Source organism: Topomyia yanbarensis, chromosome 3 (genome assembly GCF_030247195.1).
Source record: "Topomyia yanbarensis strain Yona2022 chromosome 3, ASM3024719v1, whole genome shotgun sequence".
Taxonomy (NCBI): Eukaryota; Metazoa; Arthropoda; class Insecta; order Diptera; family Culicidae; genus Topomyia; species Topomyia yanbarensis.
This window is the reverse complement of record NC_080672.1, coordinates 347,447,079-347,471,774: the sequence shown is the minus strand read 5'-3', so window position 1 is coordinate 347,471,774 and position 24,696 is coordinate 347,447,079. Positions and strand designations below refer to the sequence as shown.

Here is a 24,696-nt window from a genome sequence, read left to right as displayed (position 1 = left end):
GAAAAAAGTCAAAATTGTTGCCAGTCTAATGGGACGAGCGTGAGCGGCATTGGAGATGGCCTCGCCGTCCGCCTACCCTCTGTTTGCGCACTATCAATGAACTAGAATCAACTCTGATGGTGATTTTCTCCGATTCAGTTTCGGTCATCAATGTACTAGAATCAAGGGAGTCCAGGCACTCCTATGTTCAAGCCATAGAACAAGCCTGAGACCCGTTGACCACCATATGTTGGGTTCCCGGGCAGAGTGGAATCAGTGGTAACGAGAAGGCTGACCGTTAGGCCGCGCTCGGCCGCTATTTACACGCTCTGTTTTCCAAAAAGGTCTAATCATCCGACATTATTAGGGCATTCAAGGCGAAAGCCTTTATCGCCGCCTGGAGGAACCTTCGTGGCTACCCTCAGAAGGTAAAAAGAGATCTCGAGAAGCGGACAGACCGCGAAAACTGGAAAGAACAAAAAGCACTATCGCGCCTTCGGGTAGGACACACGAAGATCAACCATACCCATACCATCACCTGCGTCGACCTGCTAGAGCACTTACTCCTAAACTGCAGGCAGATCGAAAACCTACGACGACTTCATAATCTGCCCTTCTCGATTCGTAACACACTAGCGAACGACTCAACACAGGAAGAGACAGTACTCGCTTTCTTGAAGGATCTCAATATTTTTGAATGCATCTAATGCGGTCCACGAGCATGCTGGCTTCAAACAACCCGCAGCTTTCTGTCAGCCACAACATGTTAGTTCATCTACCACCATCGTTCAGCGGGCCCTCTGCCACACCCGGACTGGATGCTGGGGAGGTTCATCAACGCCCCCCAAGGCGAATGATCTTTAGTGGTTAAAGCCTTAATAAATATAATAATAATAACTATCCACTGCTTACATATACTAGGCTAGCTCGTTAGAGTGTAAACATTTGACGAGATCGCGTCATAGAAATCGTCGGCGAAAACAACTACATGAAATTCATATATTGTTTGCTGCTAACGAATGATCGGCACCTGGTAAATCAAAAGGAAGCTATGCGAATGTCCAAAACCTTTGCTATGATCAGAAAATTACGGTGGGATATGTTTTCTATGGCATGCATCCAAATTCCCGATTTACGCTAATAACCACATAGATGCACTGATTATCTACTGTGTCTAGTGTAATTATGGCGTAATTTACGTCAAAAATCCATTGCACACTATTTTTTCCACCGTAAGAGCTCAAATATTGTCAATTAACAACTTTCGAGAAATCCGTTTGTTTATCTCAAAGATTTCTCTGACGTCACCGAAAACTGTCAATTCGCGGAATAGCAAGCCTCCTTTCTGTGAGCCGTGATAACTATCGATCTGTCAAACCTGGTTCATCTACTAAGATGCGACATTTTACGTTCAGATACGTTCAAAAAATGCCCCATTTCTTGTTCTAAGGTACACAAATTTAATCAACCGTGATACATAAATTTGACAGTGTGAAATGTGTATTGCACTATTTGTCTGTGCAATGCAACGGATAAGCTCGCTCGACCTGCTCCCAGCAGCATACATACTTTAGGTCAATCAGCTATCGACAGTCTCTAATTGAATCTTCCATCCGGAGAGCATCTCCCGTGATTTCGTTCATTAAATGTGGTTGCTATTTTCATAGAGTATAGAATCTATGGGAAGAACCGGTTTAATTTGATGCTGTAGCTCGCTCAGTAGGTAGTTAGTGCAGTTGAGTTGAAATGCTGTGAGTGAAGTGTGGAATTTGTTATAAGAACTACATGAACACGAAATACTGCGGGTAAGTTTGAAGCACGGTTCAAGGTGATGTCCGGTGTTTCACATTAAAAGAATTGATAAGCAAATTAATTGGAATTGCTGCCATTTCTGAATCTAGTAAAAACAGATAGTATTACCAAGAAAACACTTTACTGGCGGGCGTTCTGTGTCAATCAATATGAAGTGCGCCCCTTAGTGCAGAATCACGTTAACCGAGAGATAGTAGATCAACAACCTTGTTCACATACTGTGCACTCGGCGCGTTTGAATCGTGCAGTGACTGTTATCAACGCAATAGGCTTTTACTTTTTTTTAAATTCTTCGAAAACAAATACATCGCCAATATAAAATTATAGTTTTATGTCACAAAAAACATGCCAGACGATGAATCTGTCGGACCGCGTTAACCTTTGGCACATAGAGGGCCTAAAAATTAATAGCACAAAATGCTTTAACCCTTTGAAAGGCAAGGCTCGTCGGATTTCTGGACTGTAAAAAATGGAGAAAGCGGATATATTAAATTCAGCGAGACTCAGAGGCGGCCCTAGATACTATTGCAACACTTTGGAAATTTACGCGTTGTTGAGATATTGCTCCAAAAGCGTGCATTATCTCATTATCGTTTATACCTCATTATAGCGATTGTTCGTACTCAATTACAGCTTCTCGCAGAGATTCGTAGACAAACGTAAAAATGATAATAAACTGTAGCAAACAATGCGTTTAAACCTATTCCTTCGAATAGAATGTATACTTTTAGTAAACTAGGATTAACGTTTCGACATAGTCTCATAAATATGTGTCAGTTGACTTGACCACTTGTGTTCACAAGAAAGGCACTCTGCACAAGAAATAGGAGTAAAAATTCGAAAAAATAGGAAACATTCAAAGGTGTATTAAAATATATTCATTCTCAATGCTGTTTGAACCACTGAGCGGCCTAAATTCTATTTTTACAAAGAGACATGAAAGCCTTTGAAATACTATATAGCTTCGCAGAACATCAGATTGCACTATCTCTTGCCATTGTATGGATAGGAGTATTACCTTGAATTATTTTTGATCACTGGCGCCACCATGTGGTAGAATTCTGCATTTTTCAAATGAGAATAGAAAATGTTTTTTGCTACTCTACAACTTTGTAGAACATTCAAATGCTCCATCTCTTACCGTTATACAGATAGGAGTATTCCCTTTAAATTGGTTGGCTCACTACCGCCACCTTGCGGAGAAATCCTGAAACTTCTCAGTGAAACCAAAAAGTCCTTTTATTCCTCTACAACTTTGTGGAACATCATAACTTTCTATCTCTCATCGTTTCAGAGATATATGAGTTTTTCTTAACTTTGTCCCACCTTCACTCGTGGTTCACATACATGAGATAAGCGGAGTACGCCCTTTGCGAATGTTAAGCAGCAGTATCCGACTTTAAACGTTAATAACTCTTTAACGGTTGGTTGGATTGTCTACGGTTGGATTCTTGTAGTCTTCGACAAACTTATTCAGCATATCTTCAAAAGCTTAATTCCTTCCTAGGTCAGTGATCGGAAGTTTACAGCGACCTCTAGCGGCGATTTTGCGAACATACATTTTGGCCAAAAATCCCCTACAAACTGTAAAAGCTCTTTGGGGGAGGGGTTAGGGTTAACCGATTTCGCTCAAATTTAGACAGTATCATTTTTTCATGATTTGGAACGACGCTAGGGGGTGTAGGTTGTGAATTTTTTTTTCATATAAATCATTATCACCCTAGTGGGCATAATGTCGAAATCATAGCTAACTCGGTTCGGATTAAATGTTAATGCGTTGCACTTTACTATAGCTCTCCATATGGAGAAAATTGGCTGAAACCATTATTTGCGTAAAGGCATAATTCCAATAACATTTAGACACATCGACGCTAAATTCTACTTGTGTTCGCAAGCAAACGACAGGCCTCGGATGATGTCTCGTAAGCACAGATGCTTTGAATGCTAATGTGATGGAAGCGTCTTTTATTAACTACATCTAATAAGAAAAAATCAAATCAGTTTGCTGGAAAGGAAATCGAACCCAGGGCGCTTGAGTATCGTATCAACTACTCTACACTACCATCTCTTATGCAATAAATTTGCGCCACATTGTAATCGGTATACAGTAATGTCCCGATTTTGCCAGCTCTCGATCTTATCAGTTTTTGCCAGTCAGTATTTGTTTAAATATTAAACACAAGGTATACATTGAAACAATAACTAATAACTGACACATCAGAAAAAGTTTTTCAGAATAAAAAAATTCAAGGCACTAACAATATCGGGACATTAGTGTAGTACACACAACAGACAACGGCAGCAATAATATTATGAAATATGGAATTCCCTGGAAACGTGATGCGATAACGAGTTAAAAAATAATGCCCATAAATTCTGAATGCATCTTAGCGAATAGCAGTAAGAGTTTTGGCGAATCGGTGATCTTTACCGTATGCGGTCAAACAATTACCCAGCCGGTTCTCACAATCACTACCACACGATAGTGATGTGTGCGTAATCTGATTTAACTACTAATAGAACTTTGCGTTGTAGGAAGCACGACCGGGAAGAAACGCTCCTAACCATCGACCAGTCTAGCTTAGTTTTCGAGTCTAGAAAGTTGCTTCGGAATGATCGTGGGATACTACTTGACACTGGTCGTACTGTTGATAGCTTGCAAATCAGGGCAAGCCAAAGTGTTCCAGAAGTGTCCGTTGGCGAGACAATTGGACAATCATCAAATTTCAAGGACATTGATTTCGAACTGTAAGTGGCATCACTAGTGATAATGTCGAAACCGAGGTGTATGGTTGATTTGAGTGACAAATCTTGAGCGTTTTTTCAAAAAGACATATCTACAATGAGTGACTCTCTTTGTTTACTTTCTCTTTCAATTTTTACGGCGTCACTATAGCACTTTTCACTTATTTTACAGTACAGATCGAAAGACGGTGGTTTTGACTAGCATATTATACAAAGAGTTGAAGAATAAATGTTAAATCGATCGAATTATTAACAGAAGAGAAAGTAAACAAAGAGAGGCACTCATTGTAGATATGTCGTTTTGAATAAAAGATCTAGAAATATTATTACTGTTTGTTTTGTACGTATACAAAACTGAAGTTAGTATTTTATTTATACGTTTTTGTAGGGATTTGTCTAGCTAACGCCGAGAGTGGTGGTGAAACTTCTAAGAAAGTATCTTTGGACAATCTCACCACGAGTTACGGTATTTTTCAGGTATTTGTGACATACTTCAGTGGCTAATCAAATATTTATGACCTGATTAATTGTAGATCAACAGTAAGGAATGGTGCCGTGTGGGACGCAAGGGTGGAAAGTGTAACAAGAATTGCGAAGGTGTGTTTATTTGCCTTTGTTTATAGTAGAATGTAAATTAACACGCTTCTGTAACTAATCAGTTTGATATAGGATAAGAACAATTGGTTAAATATTAACATTACACATTTATGATTTCTTAAACAATCAAATACTTTTATAATTATTAGATTTAGCATGAGTATTTACTAGAATCAAAATTTTATATCTAATGAAAAAATCACCATACCTTATTTTCATATTTATCCACTTTGCATTATTGATTCGATATATCCTAACTCAGAATCATTTTGAATTTCGATTTTTTGACATCCCCATCGACATTGCTTTTTCCAACTTTGGGAAAGGGCTTATCACTATATACTTTTCACTCATGCTGACCTGAAAGCGTTGACCTCTCGAGAAAAGATAGTGTTTTGATCAAATTTCTTCAAAATCAATTTGCAGTAACACTACATTACGCACTTTTGCATTACATTCACAGCTTTCCTAACGGACGATATCTCAGACGACATTGAGTGCGCCAAATTAATTCACAAGGATCAAGGCTTCTCCTACTGGAAAGGTTGGGTAAGCAAGTGCAAGCAAAAACCGCTGCCCGACATTTCCAGCTGTTGGAACTGAAGCCCGCCGAAACCACACAGCAATGGCTTGGGTAGAGTGTAAATAAGTAAGAAATCGGTATAAATATGCCACTGTTATGATTAAAGAGGAAATAAATTCGGAACAGTATAAAATGAAGGGTATGTTGCCTATTTTTGAAAGAAATCGATTGGTCGTTGGTTATGAATCTTTTGCCCTAGTAACCATAAGTATTAAATCATCACACTATATTTTTTTTGAGAATTGGTCTACTGGAGTTGGAGATATAGTCTCGGAAGGGCTCCCCGTTAGAATCACTTACTACAACTGCAGACGAGACGGGAAATGTCACCCACTAAAACACTGCTTAAGGCCAATTGCAGCGGGGCGTGATTCTAAATGTGATATTCATTGTACGGTTTAGATATGTGCGGGTGTAGGGACTTCACGATCATATGAACCATCGCGAAGGGCTCGAGCGTTTTTACATTAACGTGTTCGATCTCGTGGGCGTTGGTATGTCAGGTGTGCTAGCGTGTATGTAACTTCGCGTGTATAAATTCGCGTGCGGACCGTGAATCTGATACATATTTTTAGTGTATGATACAGATGCTAGAAGAGAGTACGTTTCCCTATATCACTAGAGTTCGCGGTCATGATGCCATGGAATCCACTATGCATTATTGATTCGTTGTCTAGTGAATATCAGCGTCATTTTTTGGTTCAACTGAAGGCATAGGTTTTGGTTGTGAAGACCGAGGGTAGAGATACATTATCTCGCGAACATTGACGTTTGTAGGTTCTCACTTCAAACCGCTTTTTTAAGTTTATTAGTGCAAAAACATTCACTTAATTATAGGAGTGTTTTCATATTTTCGAGACCGCATGCTTTGAAGTGCGAGGATGATCGAGAAGGTCCTAAGCGTGCTGAATGATAGAAGAGAATGGTATTCCCCATATCACTTGGGTTCCCGGTCAGTCGCCAAGGTTCGCGTTGTTTAGTGGATATGAGCGTCTTTTTATTGGTTTAACTGAAGGCATGGACCTATGCTACTAGGGCCAAGGGTAGGGATTTATAGGTGCTAAAACGTTCATTTTATTATCGTTGTGTTTTAGTGTTGGCGAGATCGCGGGCGTAAATATATGTGGATGATTGCAATTGCATGTTCGCGCTTGTGACCAGGTTTTTGTTATCGTGAAGGCCACGAGCGTTAGTACGTTTTGAATGAGAAGGATTTTGAGAATATATGAAAGAATATATATGTAACCCCTAAGTTGAGTTTTCGAGAAACTTTTACAATTAAGCAGGTTTTTTACTCATTTCAAATAAAAATTTCTATTTTTCACAAAAAAATCTGACATTTTATGTTTTTTCCAGACACGTTCTACAAAAAAACTTCGTCACCGAGTCGCTTGTCGATATTTTAGCATGGAAAAATTTCAGAATATTATCGAAATGATACATTATAATGTACAAAAGTTTTGATCAATTTTCTTCACCTAAATTTCTTGAAAAATATTCACAAAAAAGTTTTTTTTCACGCTGAAAACTTTTGATTTTTGAAACATTCTACGGTGGTGTAACCCCTTAAATAAAAGCATATAAATTGGCCGATATTATTTTTGGTGTACATTAGTACCGCCAAGCTAACGCATTTGTGTCTATTAAATAAACGAACTGAATAAAAACAATAATCGATTTGTGGATTTTGTGGAAATTTTCTTGTTCTGGATAAACGTGTTCGTCGCTTAAATTGTACATATTCTGACGCAGGCCAGTCATCTAATACCACTGGTTGGATTTCGCAGGTATTAAAGGTACAAGACAAACTAGCGATACCATCCTATTGGTACTTGTTTGGGCATCTAGAAAGATCAAAAAGTCCATTATTTTAAATTTCTTATCGCTGAGCCGATAGGAATTGTAGATGTTGGCTCATGCAACATGAAAACTTTTGCACAGAAGCGATTCAAGCTATCAGGATTAACTCCACCATTTAGTTGTTTTTAGGAGCCAACAATCATACCATGGAGACTATATAATTGTTTAATCAAATTTTGAAGTTTAAAATACTGTCCTGGTTTTATTATGCTAAAAAGGTAATCTAAAATACATTTTTAGACTTTTAGATAGTCGGTTTTCCTTAATATCTGAATTAACTGATGCGCAAATGACAAAAAATCTTACATAATAATTGTTATTGACGGCCTAGAGAGACCGTTAGATCCTAAACCAAAAACTTATAAAATCACCTGGCTTCGTACTTTGTATTGAATGCAATTAATAAACGCTCGTTAGTCTAAACATCAAAATGATCTTTCGTAAACAAATATACAAATACTCATCGAGAAACACGACAAACACAAAAAACAACACATGATTTTAAAAGCAGTCTCTGTGTTCATGTTCCAACAACTGGTTGGTGTCCAAGTCCATCCTCTCCCGATCGCTTTTCTCTCTGCAGACGCGCGCGCTTTGAGTAACCGCGATCTTCTCAACCGAAATGCAAAGTTTTTTTTTTTTATTCATTTCGTTTATTTGATAGGCACAAATGCGTTAGCTTGGTGGTGCCAAATGCTTATGTTTTTACATAATATCTTAAAACTAGGAGGTTACAATGTTGAAATATTTTTTTTTTACAAAGGAAAAAAAAGTTTACAGCTATCTTAAGACTAGAAATAAGATTCAATATACAAGAGAGGGCCAAAAGTAAATGCAAAGTTGATTACGCATGCTGGTCTGTCCGCGGACGATAGCCGTCACGTCAGTTGTGGTTGTGGCTCCAAGTTTCAGCGAGAGCGCGAGAGCTGGTGGGAGCTCTGTTGTCGATGGGAGTGCGCACGAACTAAACCAAAGCCATTATCATCTCCACTTTCGATCGAGTTGAACAGGCAGGACAGGGACTGCTGTTTGCGTGCGCCAGTTTGTAATTAGGGCCGTAGTCGTAGACATTAGCGCTGACACCGTCATAGCAGGACAGTTTGGGCCAATGATAGGGCCACTTGAAATGACCGGTTGAGTGGAATAAAAGTCAATGGAAATTGAGGATCAATCTGCAGAAGTGAAGTAATTATCGGTGCAATCGGATCTAGTGCATTATATTGAACGAAAGGAACGAGTTCTACGGAGTGCAGGTATGGGGAAAACCCGAAATTTACAGCTGATCAAATCCAAAGCAAGGTTTCCGCTGACTGATGGGGTTAGTGCAAAACAGAACTTGAGTGTAATGAATATTCAACTCTGTTTTATACCACTTCAAACAAACTTTGGAATTGATTTAACTTATCCATTCACACGTAATGTATATTGTCACGTCAAAGACACTGAAACGCTGTACCTTCAAAAACTCGAATTGGAATATTCCTGTCCTCGTTTCACCTTGAAAATTCGTGTTATGGTCATGATTTGAAGCAAACACCTCGAGCATCCAACTGCTGCTGTGTACTTCCGAGTGTGTGAAGTCTCTTGTTTATCACCGAATCTAAGCTCCCTTGTTTGTCACCGAATCTAACAGTTTCATTGTAGGAGAAGTAGGGTAAAGTGCCTATTTTTACGATACTAAGAAGGGTGCCTTACTAATTCATTAATTTCTTGGCCTACAATCAATGGAATGCCTAAACATTGACATCAACAGCTTTGCTTCGTTGTTAACAACCAATACAATGCACAAATGCGCTGAAAACAGTGAAACTCTCGTGTTTGAGGATAACAAAAACTCGAATCGAGTGCCCCTATTGTTGCGCTACCATTTGACTCAATGCGTTGAACAAAGATGGCAGACACTGCTCTAACCAACAGCTTCAAATGGGTAGGGTGATAATATAAACATGGCGAAAATGGGCTCATCACCCTATGTCTAAAATAGACATAATGGATAAGACAGACAAGGTTTTAGCGAAAAATCTACCGAGTCGATCAGCTATCAAATTACATTTTCACGAGATTACCCGGACGAATTTTACTGTTATTTACCACGTGTAGATATCAGAAAAACAAAAGAAAACATTTCTATTTTATTTAATGGGATGACAAGTGACGGTTCAGTGGATTTTGGCGGTTAATTCATCGAACAATGGAAAACCATGCGAAGAAATATGTTCCAAATATGAATTGATTAATATTGTTTTATTTTTATTTGTTCTCGCATGCTTCTCAGTAGCAGTCCATCTGTTAAGCCAGCTGTCACAATATGAACAAAACTGTATCAAGAAAAATCACTCAAGCTTCGGTAACTATTTCATTATGTGTGTGTTACGATATTTTCTGCATAAGAAACCCCTTAAAACTTTTTCCACTAGCTAAAATATCAAACTGAATTGACCAGAAGTACGAATTTATTGAATGCAATGCATTTTGAATCTAGTTGACAATATAAAAGTAAAAATGTGAATTTTATGAAACAAGCACAATTGGATCAGCGTATTAAATTTAGAAAAAGTAGTTCAAAACAATAATCAAAAATTAAATCTTAAGGTGCAGAACGGGTACCGTACCACTTAGGCCCACCTCCCCTATACTTTTGTATGCACAGTTTAAACTGGGTGCCAATAAAGGTGTTGATGTGTAACGACAATAAGTAACATTTCCGACGGGGATTTTCCACATTTTACGGCAACAAATTTATGGCACATGATAGCTCTATTTCAGTGAAATGGCTAGATTCAAGATATTTATTAGTAACTTCTGCTATTGTATAGAATGTTAAACATACCAAATTAAAAACTCATTAGTTCATTATTGTTTTGCAGAACGCTTCGCGAGAGATGTAGCAACGAATCCATGTTTGCCTTTATCATATAAAGAAAAGCAATAAAAGCTTAGCTTAACTTAGTTGACGGCCCGTGAGCTTCCCGTGATTGGTCAAAGCCTGTTGAAATTACATATTGAACCAATTGTATGATACTTGGGAGTAGTACATCATACTCAACGTGCAACCTAAAGAGACTAAAATTACAGTATGATCAATAACGTAGATGGCCACGCCCATGCAGGTCAATTTTGGGATGGGAAGGAATGTTAGTTCAACACTTGTGACTATTATGACCGAGGAATTCTCTGCATCATCCGCAAGTGTCGCAGGATAGGATTGCTGTTAGTAAGTAGGGAAATGAATCATGATTTATCTTGGTAGATATAGTGATTTAGCTAAGTACTCACACACTTTATCTTTTCATTTTAGGCCCAAGTTTTAAGGTGTGCGACCTTCAGTAGAAATATGAATGCCGTTCGAATAGGCATTTTAACAATAATTCTTCCGCAGGGCGTTACATAAAAGGATAAAGCCGCGTGGAATATAATAGAGGTATCTATTCATCTACAGACAAAGTGTACGAAAGTCGCTCGGGATCAATTTCCGATAATTCGAAACCAGCATCGGGAGTATTGCTTCTTATTAACACTTCAATGGTCATTTCCAAAGTTTGCAGTATAAAGCAAGCGTACAAAAAATATAAAATATATCCCAAATAAATGTGAAGAAATTCACTGCAAAATGTTAATGACAAGTTGGCATCTCCACTCTCCCTATTAGACACGTTTCCATAATTAGGTTTAATGCCAAATTGCAGACAACATGTTTATTATGCGTAATAAATATAATAAACACAACGACAAGGGCTTTTGATCCATTGGCGGCACAGAAGAAGAATGGATGGAAGAAGAGCAATACTGGCAAAGACCGACCACCATATGAGCGGTTCAAACTCGAAAGAGTGATGCAGAGTTCTGCACTGGATAATTTTGAAGAAAGGATCAGGAGTTCATTTTCTGACAGAGTGAAGTTCTGAAGTGCTGAAATGTTTATCACTGTTTGGGAAAGCAAAAGTAGTACAAAGCTAGTGTACGAGCCTCATGAGGCCTCAAGAAATCACTTTTGGAGGTATTCGTCAATGCAAATTTGTCGGTGGACGATTGCAGATTTAATAAAAAAAACTGGCTTTTTTGACACATCTACAGAGTTCCTTGTCATGTCGCCATGGAACGTGAAAATAAGCGTCATTATTTTTCCAACTGGAGACGGGCATAGCGTAGTTGGTAAATCGATTGCCTTTTACGCAGCTTACCCGGGTTCAATTATCATTCCGCACATGAAGTTATATTTTTCCAAAGGAGATTTCTCTAAACCGAAAAGAAGCGAGTGACCGTAAGGTTAAAACCTCTATATACAAAATAAAATTAAAAAATATTAGTCCAACCTTCAGGTATGGATCTAGGCTGCTAGAACCGAAGGCAGAGATTTCCGGACGCAACCTATTCATTATCGCGCGAACATTGGCGTTTGTAGGTTCCGGCTTGAATGAGACCGCGTTTATAAGTTTATTAGTGCTACAAACATCACTTAATTATCGGGGTATTTTCATGTTTGCGAGATCGAGGGTTTTGGTGGTTTTCAGCTTCCCGTGATTCGGGAAAAAAATAAAATATTTGGATGTGCAGGATATTTGACAGATACGGCGTTCTGAACTTCACGAAATATGCTTTCGATGAACGGACCAAATAGCGATTGCGTTAAGCTTGATATCTTTACAGCCGAATTTCTGAAATTAAAACTAATCGATTTTTCAAAGAAATCAGCCCAATATCTGCAACTAATTTCTATTTTCAAACACATTCATTAAAGTTATTAAAACAAGAAAGAACTATTTGAAAATCCGTAAATTGGATCATCGGTTGCGAAGATATCATGCGCACCACTTATGCTACGAAGTTGAAAACGTCTAATTTACAATTACTACTCACTCCAAGTGTTTGCCGGTCGAGATATTGCCTGCAGATTTTTTTGGAAGGAAAGTTTTATGAAATAAATTAAAAAATCTTTTTCCCGGGATTCCCGCATCCCAGGAATGAGGAGACACAAATTCCTAGGATTTGGGAATCCCGGGAAAGCCTTTCCCGGAATTCCCGCGAAATGAATTCCCGGGATGGAACCTCTGTGGGTAGATTATCGCGAAGGTCTTAAGCGTTTATATGTTAACGTGCTAAATACTAGAAAAGAGTGAAAACCTCATATTACTGTTGTTCCCGGTTATGTCGCCATGGAATGTATTGTTTCGTGGATATGAGCGTTATTTTTTAGATTGGTTCAACTGAAAGCATGCCACTAGGGCCTTTTAGACGAGACCAATTTATGATCGCGCGAATACATGTGCTTGTAGATCCGCGCTTGAGATCGGGTTTATGAGTTTATAAATGCTAAAAAGTTTACTTAATCACCAGGGTGATTTCATGTTTGGGAGATCACGGTTTTGAGTGGACAAAGCTCAAATGTTTGTATGTCGCGTCTGCTAGCGTGTACGTAGCTCCGCGTGGCTGAATTCGATTTTATAAACGTGTGGCCGTTTGCTTATTCGTATGTGTTCTTGAATGATCGCACGGACCGTGAATCTGATGCTTGATTTTCAGTGTGCTAGATACTAGAAGAGAGTTCCCCATATTACTAGAGTTCTCGGTCATGTCGTCGTGTTGTCTAATGGATATGAGCGACATGTTTTTGATTGGTTCAATTGAAAGCATGAGTCTAGACTGCTAGGACCGATGGTAGGGATTTCCAGACATGACAGATTCATAATCGCGCGGACGGTGCATGAGACCGCGTTTGTAAATTTATACTACTAAACGTTCACTTAATTACCAGGATATTTAAAGCTGGCGAGATCGTGGTTGTAAATATGTGTGGATAATTGAAATTGCATGTTCGCATTTGTGACCACGTTTGTGTTATCGCGAAGGTCACGAGCGTTTGGAGTGAAAGATTGTGAGTGTATATGAGAAAATTGTATATTGATTGTGTTTGTGATTGGATGAATCCAATGTAAGATATACTAATAAAAGAAAACAACATGCAGAATAGAGAAAAAAAGATTAATTAGAAATGCATGAATTGACGATATTATTTTTGGAATACATGAGTAGTGGAAAAGCAAACTAATAGAAGTACAACAAAACCAGACTAGAAATGAAATAGAAGTAAAGAACACATCAATATTAATACTTCAAAAGGGCTAATGAGATTTTTGTAAACAAACTTATTTCGCTCATTATTCCGCTGCCGAGTTGAATTACATAAAAAAATACACATGAATCAACATATTTACCGTTGGTAGAATCAATTTCAAATGTGTTGAAATTTTAACAAATTAAGAGAAATTGGCAAAACAAAAGTTTGTTTACAAATCTTATTAGTCCTATTCAAAAGTTAATATGGACATGTAACATGCAATCATATTTGAACTTGAACTTGTCTAAATGCCAGCAAACGAAATTAATTTACCATTAACGACAATTGCATTTTGCTAGAATTTTATCTTGTTATGCTGACCGGGAAACGATGATTTGCGTGCGTCGGTAAATTCATCCTACCTTAATTTATCCAATCAGATCTTAAAAAATGAATCGAATCGAATATGACCAGTCAATCCTGGGAATGAGAAATTGCATGCGAGACAATATATTACCCACTATTCTATCATATACGCCAGTTCTGCATCCATTCAGACTCAGCTGTCACGAATACTCAGACGAAACACATACACAGATAGACAAACCACTTGCACAAAACAATTGTACACTAGTATAAAAAACGACAATTATTACTACACTAACACTAATCGGCTTCAATTTTTACATTTATTTAATGGGCTGCTGTAAAAGTATGAAAAACACAAAACATAAAAGAGGCACAATCCCTCTCGATCTCCGCGATGCACCACTATCGAGGCGTCATGCAATTACTATCTTAAAGCAATTGTTTGTCAGAGGTTCTTTAAAACTGATGCTCGAAATAAGCTTGATATTGTTTTTGTGATGTCATCAAACCCATCAACCTAGGGGAGAATGTCGTGTGTTTCGGGCATTTTGCAGATCTTATGTATCACGGAAATCGCTAAACTGATTTCATAATATAACAAGTAGATGTTATAATACCTTCAAAGATTTGACACTTTTTGGTGGTATCCAACGGGGAAAACAGATCGAAATGGTGAGTGATTTCATATACAAAAATAAGTAACAAATCAAAACTAGTTTATTACTTGATGCGGTCAAACTGTATCGCTGTTGATTTATCGGGATGTCATGAAATGGAGTAATTTTTGAAAGTAAACATAAACCTCAACATAGCGAAAGTATCTGCTGTGCAATTCCACCATCACCATAATGCGGTACTGAATATTTTCAAAACCATTAACGAATGTATTACTGATGACGTCATGTACATTAACAACAACACGAGAGAAAGCAGACGGACTGATCCTAAAGTCGCAGTGTACAACGCAGCTAATGCATCACCGCCAAGAAAAATGATCTCAACACGCAGCATCAAGCTGAGTCATCAACACCCGACTGACATGCAGTAACTTTGTGCTATTTTTTAATTTTTGAAGTTGTTAAAAACATAAAAGATCCACGGCTCAGATATTCTTATGCGTTTAGCGGTGTCCAATAAACTAGAACAAAAAAAAATAATTTTGGTGTGGGCGATTCCTTTATATATGGGCCATATCTAATAACAATTCAATTTATATTGAACATAACTAACCATGGAAAAATATTTATTTGACAAAAATTAGCAATATGAAACATTCTGATTTTGACTTTCTATTCTAGCTTGAACAGGGGCGTTGCTAGGGGGAGCAGTTACGCGGTTAAAATCGGATCCCCCTCCCTTAACTTAAAGGGTTTCATGATCTTAAATTGGTCAAAGAAGACGATGTGCAAATTGGTGAAACTTTATTAAAAAATCAAATCATGTTTCTTTTACAAGTTCAATTCACGGGCGAATTTACCTTTAAGGTTGAGGTCTTAAATAAACAAACAACAAACAAGTTCAATTCATAAAAAAAGGAAAAATATTCACTCAAGCTTCCGTTTTAGCGCATGCGAATTGCCGGGCCTTTGATCACTCTTTTCGCTGCAGAACGCCAGTTCGCCTGGAACCGCATCTCGCTTTTGGCGTATTCTTGATGTTCCGTTCGATGATTATCCAATATTTTTCTATTGGACGGAGCTCTGGCGTGTTGGGAGGAACAATTGAACAATACCTGGATTCCATGGCCTTTTTTCTGTAAGGACAAGATGTCAAATCCGGCCTAAACAGAACAGAAAAATTGTGTTGCTTAACCCTCCGGAAGTCGCGCAAATGGTTCACTGATGGAGCAGCCGCAGCTGCTCTAAGACGATTTCGCTAGATTTTCAGAGCAGCGTGCACTCAGTGCACTAGCGCGACTACCGGAAGGTTAAGGAAATGACGAATAGCAAAATTCAAAATCAAACAATAGACATGATGCACATATACGTTTTACATTTCTTATAAAAGAAATGTATAGAATTCGCTCAAACTTTCAAGATTTTTTCCGAGGCCCGGAGGGCCGAGTCTTATATACCAATCGACTCAGCTCGACGATTTGGGACAATGTCTGTGTGTGTGTGTGTGTGTCTGTGTGTGTGTGTGTGTATGTAACGGACAAATTCTCATTCGTGTTTCTCAGCAATGGCTGAACCGATCTTATCCAAACCAATTTTAAATGAAAGAACTAAAAAACAGTATGAACGCTATTAATTTGTTTTTGATTCTGATGTTTAGTTTCTAAGATATGAATGTTTGAATGCGTAAAAATGGCGTTTTTTGCAGTTTTCTTGAATTATCTGCCGAAATTGACAACATAGATTAACAATTTATATGTTTTTAGATAGCTTTAATGAATACCTTTCGAACAAGCTATAGATTGTTGAAATCAGACTATTATCAAAAGAGATATTTAACATTAAATGCGGACGAAAGATTTTTATCATTTCCCATTGCCAGAAATATGACCAAAAACATGTAATCTATTTTTAACGCCAAAACGGCTTATTTTATGCCAACAGTATCTTCGGTGAATTTAATGGAGGCAATATGCCCTTTCTTTTGGTATTGTGATTTTGCTGATTAATCCCCCTATGAGTGAGATATTTTCACAAATTTTCTTGGAAGTGATTATATCGAAATGATGTCTTCAGCAAATTTGTAGCTCTTACTTTTGCGAATAACTTTACTGTAGACTTCAAATATCTATTTTGAATACTTTAAAAGTTATGGCTTGTTATTTGTTGATTACTCTTTGTCGCCTATTTATTGTTCAATATAGTAATAATCCATTGAAATAAGCCAAACATTACTTCGATAAAACGAATTTTGTATTTCATTTTTCTATCTACAATCGCTAGAAATAATCACCGAACACTTCCAAGTTGTCTGGAAGGAAATTGATAACTTATCAGTGCAAAAATGTTCATTTGTGCGAACCTTCTGACTGCAATTTTTCTTACTCATGACCATCGGATCGATCTGAAACATATCGGAAAACGAAAAACGAAATAAATAACTCCAAGCAACGGCGTAGCCAAGAGAAGGTTTTGGGGTTTAACACCATAAACCTCCCCCCCCCCCCCCACCACACCCAAAAAAAAAATTGGATTGAAGTTGAAAATTTATTGATGCAGACTAATTTAATTCAATATTACAATAACAATTATCTGATCCGTAAATTGATATCCTATGGTTGTAAACATCATGAGGACTTTTGATAAATTATCGGAATGGGGTCCTGATATGTAACTGATCTATTGGTCTTGATTTCACAGTTGTCTAATTGCATCAATATCAAAATCCTGCCTGAAAACATTCCAATAGAAAATTCCAGAGCTCTGTAATCAATCATAATCCTCAGATTTCTTTTCAAATTGAGCTCGTTTTTGTAGAAATGTACTGTAATAAGGGTCTTTATTTAAAAAGTTAAAATTGATTTAATGTCTATGAAACATAGAACTGCGCACCAAAAAAATGTATAACTTTCAACATTTGCTAAAAATGTTTTTGCCTTTCTCATTCACTCTAAACTCGTCAATCTAATCCCGACCGGGAGGGCCGAGTGTCATATGTCAATCGACTCAGTTCGTCGAGGTCGGAAAATGTCTGTGTGTGTATGTATGTGTGTATGTGGAAAAAAATGTGACCTCTGATAATCAGAGATGGCTGGATCGATTTGCACAAAGTTAGTCTCAAATGAAAGGTACATCCTTCCCATCGGCTGCAATTGTTCGGAGTTACGAGTTGAAGAGTGCAATCACACAGCAAATTCCCATATAAACTGAAATAAAAAATTTTCAAAATCAAATTTGTATTTTTGATGCCAAATGACTTTATAAAGCATGAAATATCGAGATTTGATGTAAACTCGAAAAAAATAATGTTTGACAAAAATTGATTTTTTTGGACTTTGGTACATTTTGCCTTTCTCATATAGAAAGGTTATGTAATCACTCTAAAAATCGTCAATCATACCGGCCCGGAGGGAGTATGCAGTGAGGGGTTGCTACTTTAAAATTAAAACTAGTTTAAAATTTCTTAACAAGTTGAAAATTTTCGGCAGGACCCGGACCTCCCGGATCTTACTATGTGATACTGAAACATCGCTTGAAACCAGCGGCGGTCAAGCGATGTTTCAGTATCACATAGTATCTCAAGATCGTAGCTGTCGATCCATTGTACGTATGTGCAAATCGTACTGAACATGTAATATTCATTTCCACCATTGTATTGAACATAACCAGCCATGGAATCGTAGTCTGTACAAATGAGAAAAGCACAATTGCACCACTAGGTGGATTAAAACAGGTTTTTATTTTGGGAATGCGTCGAGTTGAGACGAAAAAGTAATATGATTAATAACGAGGATAACACTTTCCGAATGTAGAGAGAAATTTATGAAAAATGACGATTTCCATTCGACTCTAGCAGGTCCTGATCGATTTAGATGAAAATTTGATTTTTGTTGTATTACTAATTATATGTATAGGTCAAATGTTCAAAAACAGTAATTTAAGGTCAAGATAACATCATTTTGAAACCGCCAATTTCGGAGGTTTAGTATCTTCGATACAAACGTTAAACAGCGCATCATTTGATATAATAATTTTGGCGGTATATCGTCCAAGAAGTATTTATGGTGAATTTTTTCAGGTTAATATTCATGACTACAATAAAGTCTCAACAAATTCGCTAAAAACACGAACTCAGTTACTATTTTCTGACAAATTAATTCTGCATAATTTTAAAACTTCAAAAATTACGGTTTCGGAATTATGCCGTTTGGACAGTAAGATCAAACCCCCACCAATTGTAAAATTGGCATTGTAAAAAAACGTAAGGGCGATACTTCAATGCTGATAGGTGGGACCGAAAAAGTAAACAATCGTCAAAGAGGCGATACTATCATTTTGTCAATTTCAATAGCAAACACAAATTTTAATTTAATAATTTCAAATACTTCATGAAGTTTTGGGTTTCGATCACTGAATCATGCAATCTAGGATGTAAAAAACACAATAGTTCTTAAATAGGAAATAAAACCAAGTCTGGAAATATATACTGTTGATTTTCTTTGAATGGTGTCACTGCTAGTATCGTTTTTTTCCAGAAAAAGCGTTGATTTTTATGTCTCAGTAGCGTTGGAAATTTGAGTAAAGTATAAACTTCATTTCGATTCAAAAAAAAATCGATTTTTTTAGCTCAGTACAATATACATAACCCCTTTAGGAAAATTCAGTTTTCCCACCACAATGCATTGATTGAGGAATTTAGATATTTTATTAACAGAGCATTAGCAATAATTCGTTTGTATGTCTATTTTATGGGCCATTTTTTCGCATTCCCATTGATTTGGTTTGAGATTTCTAGCACTGATGTTGTCCTATGCTGATTTGAGCGATTCTCTGTGTCCTGCCACAATCCCATGTAGTATGTGTTATCAAAAACATCGCGAAGCATCAAGTTCTAAATGTTCTCAAACGATATAATATCCGAAGAGAGTGATAAGAGTTATAAGAAATGTCTCATCACACTGTTAGGTGGATTAAAAGCGTTTTTAAAATGAGGGGCGCGCAGATTTTTTTAAAGTACGATGAAAACAAAATGCGTAAAGTTAAAGTTGACCAATTTTTGTAACCAATCGTAAAATCCCTTAAAATTTCTTTTAAGCAAACTGTCTTTGCAAACAAGATGGTAGGTGGTATGTCGGCTTTAAAAGTATAATATGATAATTAGCGGTAACAGACTAATTGTAGAAACAATTTTCAATAAGACCTAAGCAACATTGAGAGCTTCTCTTTGTTTGCTTCCTCTTACCATTATTACGACGTCACTATAACACTTTTTACTGATTTTCCAGCACATATCTAAAGCCGACGGTTTTTACTAGAATATTATGCAAAGAGTTGAGTTACAGAACAGAATGTTACCAAAGTAATGAACAGAACAGATTGTAACCAAAGAGAATCTTTCATTGTTACCCATGACCTAATCTAAATTTTCTCAAGAATAATCTAAAATCTTAAATTCGATGCTAACTGTTCGCTTCAGATTTTCTTAGTACGGTAGTTCAGAACAGAGCTTATTGATTTGATATTATTTCATTATGGGTCTATTGTTACCTGTTTTTAGAAATATTTAGAAATCGATCTATTTTTCAGTATCTACTCAGTTTGCGCAGTCCAAAGCTCTACTAAATAATAGCAAAACTAACCCTTCTAACATGTTAGTGAGTTCCACAAAAAGATATAAGGGAATTAGTACAAAAAGTATATTCACCATATTATTGAAATTGAACACATAGGAATGCATATCAAAGTTGGTCATACCTGCAAATAGAAGAAAATTTCCGAAATTAATTAACTTTGCAAATATTCCAGTTATCTAAGTTAAACATCACAGTAAATGTTCTTTATATTTACAGCCCCTGCAGAAAGCATGCCTCTGAATCATCCAAAATTTATCACAGCCACTGTGTGTACTGTGCTGATAATCTGCACCGTGGTGGGCGAAGCGAAGATTTTCACCAAATGTGAACTGGCGAAGGAACTGGGCAAGAATGGTATTTCGCGCACCTTCTACGGCAACTGGATCTGTCTGGCCAACGCAGAGAGTGGCATGAACACAACCAAAGTGACAAAGTTGCCCAATCTAACCAGCAGCTTCGGGATCTTCCAGATCAACAGCAAGGAATGGTGCCGCGAGGGACGCAAGGGTGGCAAGTGTAATATGAAATGTGAAGGTGAGTGGATACGGAGCAGATGGAGTATAATAAATAATCGTATTGTTTTTGACCGGTTTTTAGATTTACTGGACGATAACATTAGCGACGATATCGATTGTTCCAAGAAGATCCAGATGCAGTACGGCTTCAATGGTTGGAACGTTTGGCAGAAGAAGTGCAAGGGCAAGGAACTACCCAATATTTCCAATTGCAATGTTTAGGTTTGGCGCTGTGCAGTAATTTGCTAACAGTAAGCTATATGTATTCATGTGATAGAAAAATATTCCTATTTTTAATCAATGATTTACGTTTATTGGTGATAAAGTACCTTTACATCGAAACAATAGTCGACTGTTTCATTTCGGCATTCGAGATACTTAAGAAGTTTGAAAATAACTTGTAAACTCACTGTAATTGGAAGACAAAATTAAAATGTTTTATTTTACAATGACGATTAAAAAATATATATTCACAAATATTCCTACTCTATACAAAACAATGTGATAGCCCTAGATGTGGTTCTAATAGAAGAGTCACTAATATTCAGCCTTACTTAACACTATGCGAATCGCTTTTTCGATGGAATGTGATTTAAATTCTTAATAAAGTCGGTTTTGATCCAGTCACATTCGCTCGAAAAATCGATCAGTTATGTAGTATATAATATATCATATATATAATATATAATATATAATATATAATATATAATATATAATATATAATATATAATATATAATATATAATATATAATATATAATATATAATATATAATATATAATATATAATATATAATATATAATATATAATATATAATATATAATATATAATATATAATATATAATATATAATAAGGCTGATTGTTATGTTGCCCCATGGATAACTAATCGTGTTACTCATCTCATAGAGTTAAAACATTCAGAGCGCAAATGCCGCTCCTTTGATTATCATGGCTTATTTAAGTAAATATTAATTTCACTAAACAAAATTGGATGTAGTCTAATACGAGAAAAGTTTCAAGTTTGAAAGACAATCGATACGCTTTACAGACTATTGTATAATTCCCGTCATTTAATGCGATATTCTGTCAAGATTGAAAGTCACATGTTCAAGAAACCCGGATTATTTTTAATTCAATTTAACAAACGCTAATTGTTACAATTGAAATAATGCATAATTTGCGCTATTTCTACACGGAAATGCAAGTTGGCGAAAAAACTTTCGGTCATCCTAAAACATTATTAATTGATTCATTGGATTCTTTCTATTTAAAAAGTTGCAGAATAAAAATTGTGAACATATACTATGAAGAAATGCTGGCTCTGAAATGTCATCTAACCTCAAATAGGTTTTGCCCTACCTTTTTGCCTTTCTCAATAGAAAAATATTGCAATTGCTCTGAAAACCGACTTGCTAACGGAGGCCCGGAGGGCCGAGTGGCATATATCATTCGATTCAGTTCGTCGAATTCGGCAAATGTCTGTGCGTGTGTATGTATGTGTGTGTATGTATGTGCGTCTGTGTGTGTATGTGACCAAAAATGTCACTCATTTTTCTCAGAGAAGGTGGAACCGATTTTGACAAACTTGGTCTCAAATGAAAGGTACAACGTACCCATAGGCTGCTATTGAATTTCTAATGAATCCGACTTCCGGTTCCGGAATTACAGGGTGATGAGTACGATCACGCAGAAAATGTCCATTTTAATAAATTCTGCAATGAATGTATAAATGTGAAAAATTTTCCAAAATATGATCACAACTACTTCGATTTGTAGTATAAGGTCACTAACATCCATTCAAAGTTGGCCACAATGGCCTCCATCATCGGCTCCGGAAGCCCCGGCGGAAGTATCTAAATTAAGAATAACAGTCACATCGGTTTCTCGGAGATGGCTAGACCGATTCAACCAAGCTTAGTCTCAAATGAAAGGTATTGCACCTCCGTAAATAGCTATTAAATTTCATCCCCATCCGACTTCCGGTTCCGGAGTTACGGGTTGTCGCGTGCGATCATAGAGCGAATTCCGATTCAAACCGATATTCCCATGAAAGCAAAAAAGGTAAAAATTTCGCTAAAATGTCTCTCAAAACAACTTAAATTAGCTGTTCTAGGTCACCGACGGCCAACCAAATTTTCGTTGACTACATTGACCACCATAGACGGTTCCGGTAGTGCCCGGGAAAAGCGGCCATCTTTCAAAATTAACGAACTCACATCAGTTTCCCGGAAATGGTTGGGCCGATTTTCGCAAATTTAGTCCCAAATGATGGCTATAATTTCCCCACATATTGCCATAAAGTTTCGTACGGATCGCTTATATGGTTCCGGAAATATAGACTAAACCGTTCGGTCACATATGAAATTCCCATATAAGTTGGAAAACAATTTTTTTTTCAAGGGGGGGGGGGGGTTCCATGAAATTTCAGAAATCGAATTCGTATTTTTGATGCCAAACATCTTTAAAATGCATGAAACGTTGAGATTTTATGTTATCTCGAAAAAAATTTTTTTTATGAGAATTGAATTTTTGGGACTGACCGATTTCGCATTTTTCGATTTTTTGCCTTTCTCAATAGAAAGATATTGCAATTGCTCTGAAATTTTTTTAACGGAGGCCCGGAGCGCAGAATGACATATACCATTCGATTCAGTTCGTCGAGATCGGCAAATGTCTGTGTGTGTATGTATGTGTGTGTCATTTAAACTCACACAAATTTCTCAGAGATGGCTGAACCGATTTTCACTTAGTTTTATCTGAAAAGTATAACGCTCCCATAAGCTGCTATTGATTTTTTGGTTGATCCGACTTCCGGTTCCGGAGTTACGGGTTGAAGAGTGCGGTCACACAGCAAACTCCCATATAAACTGCCACACTATGGTGTCCAAATGATGTAAAGCATATTAAAATGGGTTCAACATTACTCTAGTTTGCGGGTCTGGATCACTAACGATAAATCAAAGCAGCTTTGACCACATTGGCCACCTATGATGGTTCATGATGTCTCCGGGGAACTCGCCATGTTTCTAACCTAATATCACACCTATTACCCAACGAATTCTCTACCAATTTTTACAAACTTGATTTCAAATGAAAGATACAGTAATGACATTGACTGCTGCTGAATTTCATTAGGTTCTGACTCTTGGTTCTGGAGTTACAGGTTAATTAGTAAGGTTACATTGGAATTTCCCATATAAATCAGTACAATCGTAACACCGTAGAGGCTAAAAACTATTGAAATGGTCACCAAATTACTTCAATTCACACGTCAAGATCACTGATTGCCTATCAAACATTCTTTGGATATATTTTCCACTATCGACGATTCCGGAAATCGCGGATTCCGGGCATATTCCACAATTTAAGTCACATGGGTTCTTCGGTGATGACTAAACCGATGTTCTCAAACCAAGTCTCAAATGAAAGGCAACATTTGCGGTTGAGTATTGTGTCGCCAAACAGCACAGCTACCCCCCTCCCCCACCCTTGCCCTCACACCTCGCTCCTTCATCACTCCTCTCCCTTTGGACCACCCCCACATCCGCATTTCCTTCATCCACCCCGTATACCGAAAAAAATGAAAGATTTCTGACGCATCCTCCACTCCCACTTTACTAAACCCCCACCCGCTCCACTTCCAAACCCATTCCACCAACATTTCACAATATAATCACATGAAGGCAACATTGAACTCTTGTTGATTAAGTTAATTTAACATTAGGAGAGGCCGGGGTTAGTTGGTGGTTGGGGTAAGTTGGCGGAATCCCTTTGTCTTCGTTTCTATTAGACATATAGCGCTACCTCTCATTGTGTACCTCAAGTTATGTCAAACCCATTATCCAATGTGTTTTTGTTAAAAACATTTTGTTTTGTAAAAGTTCCGGGCGATATTGTTTTTCGAGCATACCAAGTTTTTTTTTTTTAATTTTAAA

At 37.2% G+C, this 24,696-nt stretch overlaps 3 protein-coding genes across 4 annotated transcripts in view; 2 read left to right on the top strand and 1 right to left on the bottom strand.

Annotated features, from left to right (window-relative positions):
* Positions 1-24,696, bottom strand: part of LOC131692928 (uncharacterized) — a 125,647-nt gene that overhangs the window by 12,199 nt on the left and 88,752 nt on the right. The window lies entirely within an intron of this gene.
* Positions 1,631-5,853, top strand: LOC131692941 (lysozyme c-1). Its single transcript, XM_058980360.1, has 5 exons — positions 1,631-1,784; positions 4,327-4,539; positions 4,925-5,013; positions 5,070-5,133; positions 5,597-5,853. The coding sequence occupies exons 2-5, from the start codon at positions 4,404-4,406 to the stop codon at positions 5,734-5,736; spliced, it is 429 nt and encodes a 142-aa protein (XP_058836343.1). The 5' UTR covers positions 1,631-1,784; positions 4,327-4,403; the 3' UTR covers positions 5,737-5,853.
* On the top strand, positions 8,542-21,229 carry LOC131692940 (lysozyme c-1-like). Of its 2 annotated transcripts, XM_058980359.1 has the most exons (5): positions 8,542-8,829; positions 10,444-10,790; positions 10,875-10,997; positions 20,464-20,781; positions 20,845-21,229. In XM_058980359.1, the coding sequence occupies exons 4-5, from the start codon at positions 20,478-20,480 to the stop codon at positions 20,982-20,984; spliced, it is 444 nt and encodes a 147-aa protein (XP_058836342.1). In that variant the 5' UTR covers positions 8,542-8,829; positions 10,444-10,790; positions 10,875-10,997; positions 20,464-20,477; the 3' UTR covers positions 20,985-21,229. The 2 variants fall into 2 exon arrangements, with proteins under 2 accessions (XP_058836342.1, XP_058836341.1); XM_058980358.1 differs by lacking the exons at positions 10,444-10,790; positions 10,875-10,997 and having other exon boundaries at positions 8,547-8,829.

Bases quoted from the DNA above. Each gene is read 5' to 3' on its own strand.
- LOC131692941 (XM_058980360.1), top strand. From the start codon at position 4,404: ATGATCGTGGGATACTACTTGACACTGGTCGTACTGTTGATAGCTTGC. The intron at 4,540-4,924 runs GTAAGTGGCATC...ACGTTTTTGTAG, and splicing joins AAGGACATTGATTTCGAACT to GGATTTGTCTAGCTAACGCC. The intron at 5,014-5,069 runs GTATTTGTGACA...GATTAATTGTAG, and splicing joins CGAGTTACGGTATTTTTCAG to ATCAACAGTAAGGAATGGTG.
- LOC131692940 (XM_058980359.1), top strand. From the start codon at position 20,478: ATGCCTCTGAATCATCCAAAATTTATCACAGCCACTGTGTGTACTGTG. The intron at 20,782-20,844 runs GTGAGTGGATAC...ACCGGTTTTTAG, and splicing joins GTGTAATATGAAATGTGAAG to ATTTACTGGACGATAACATT.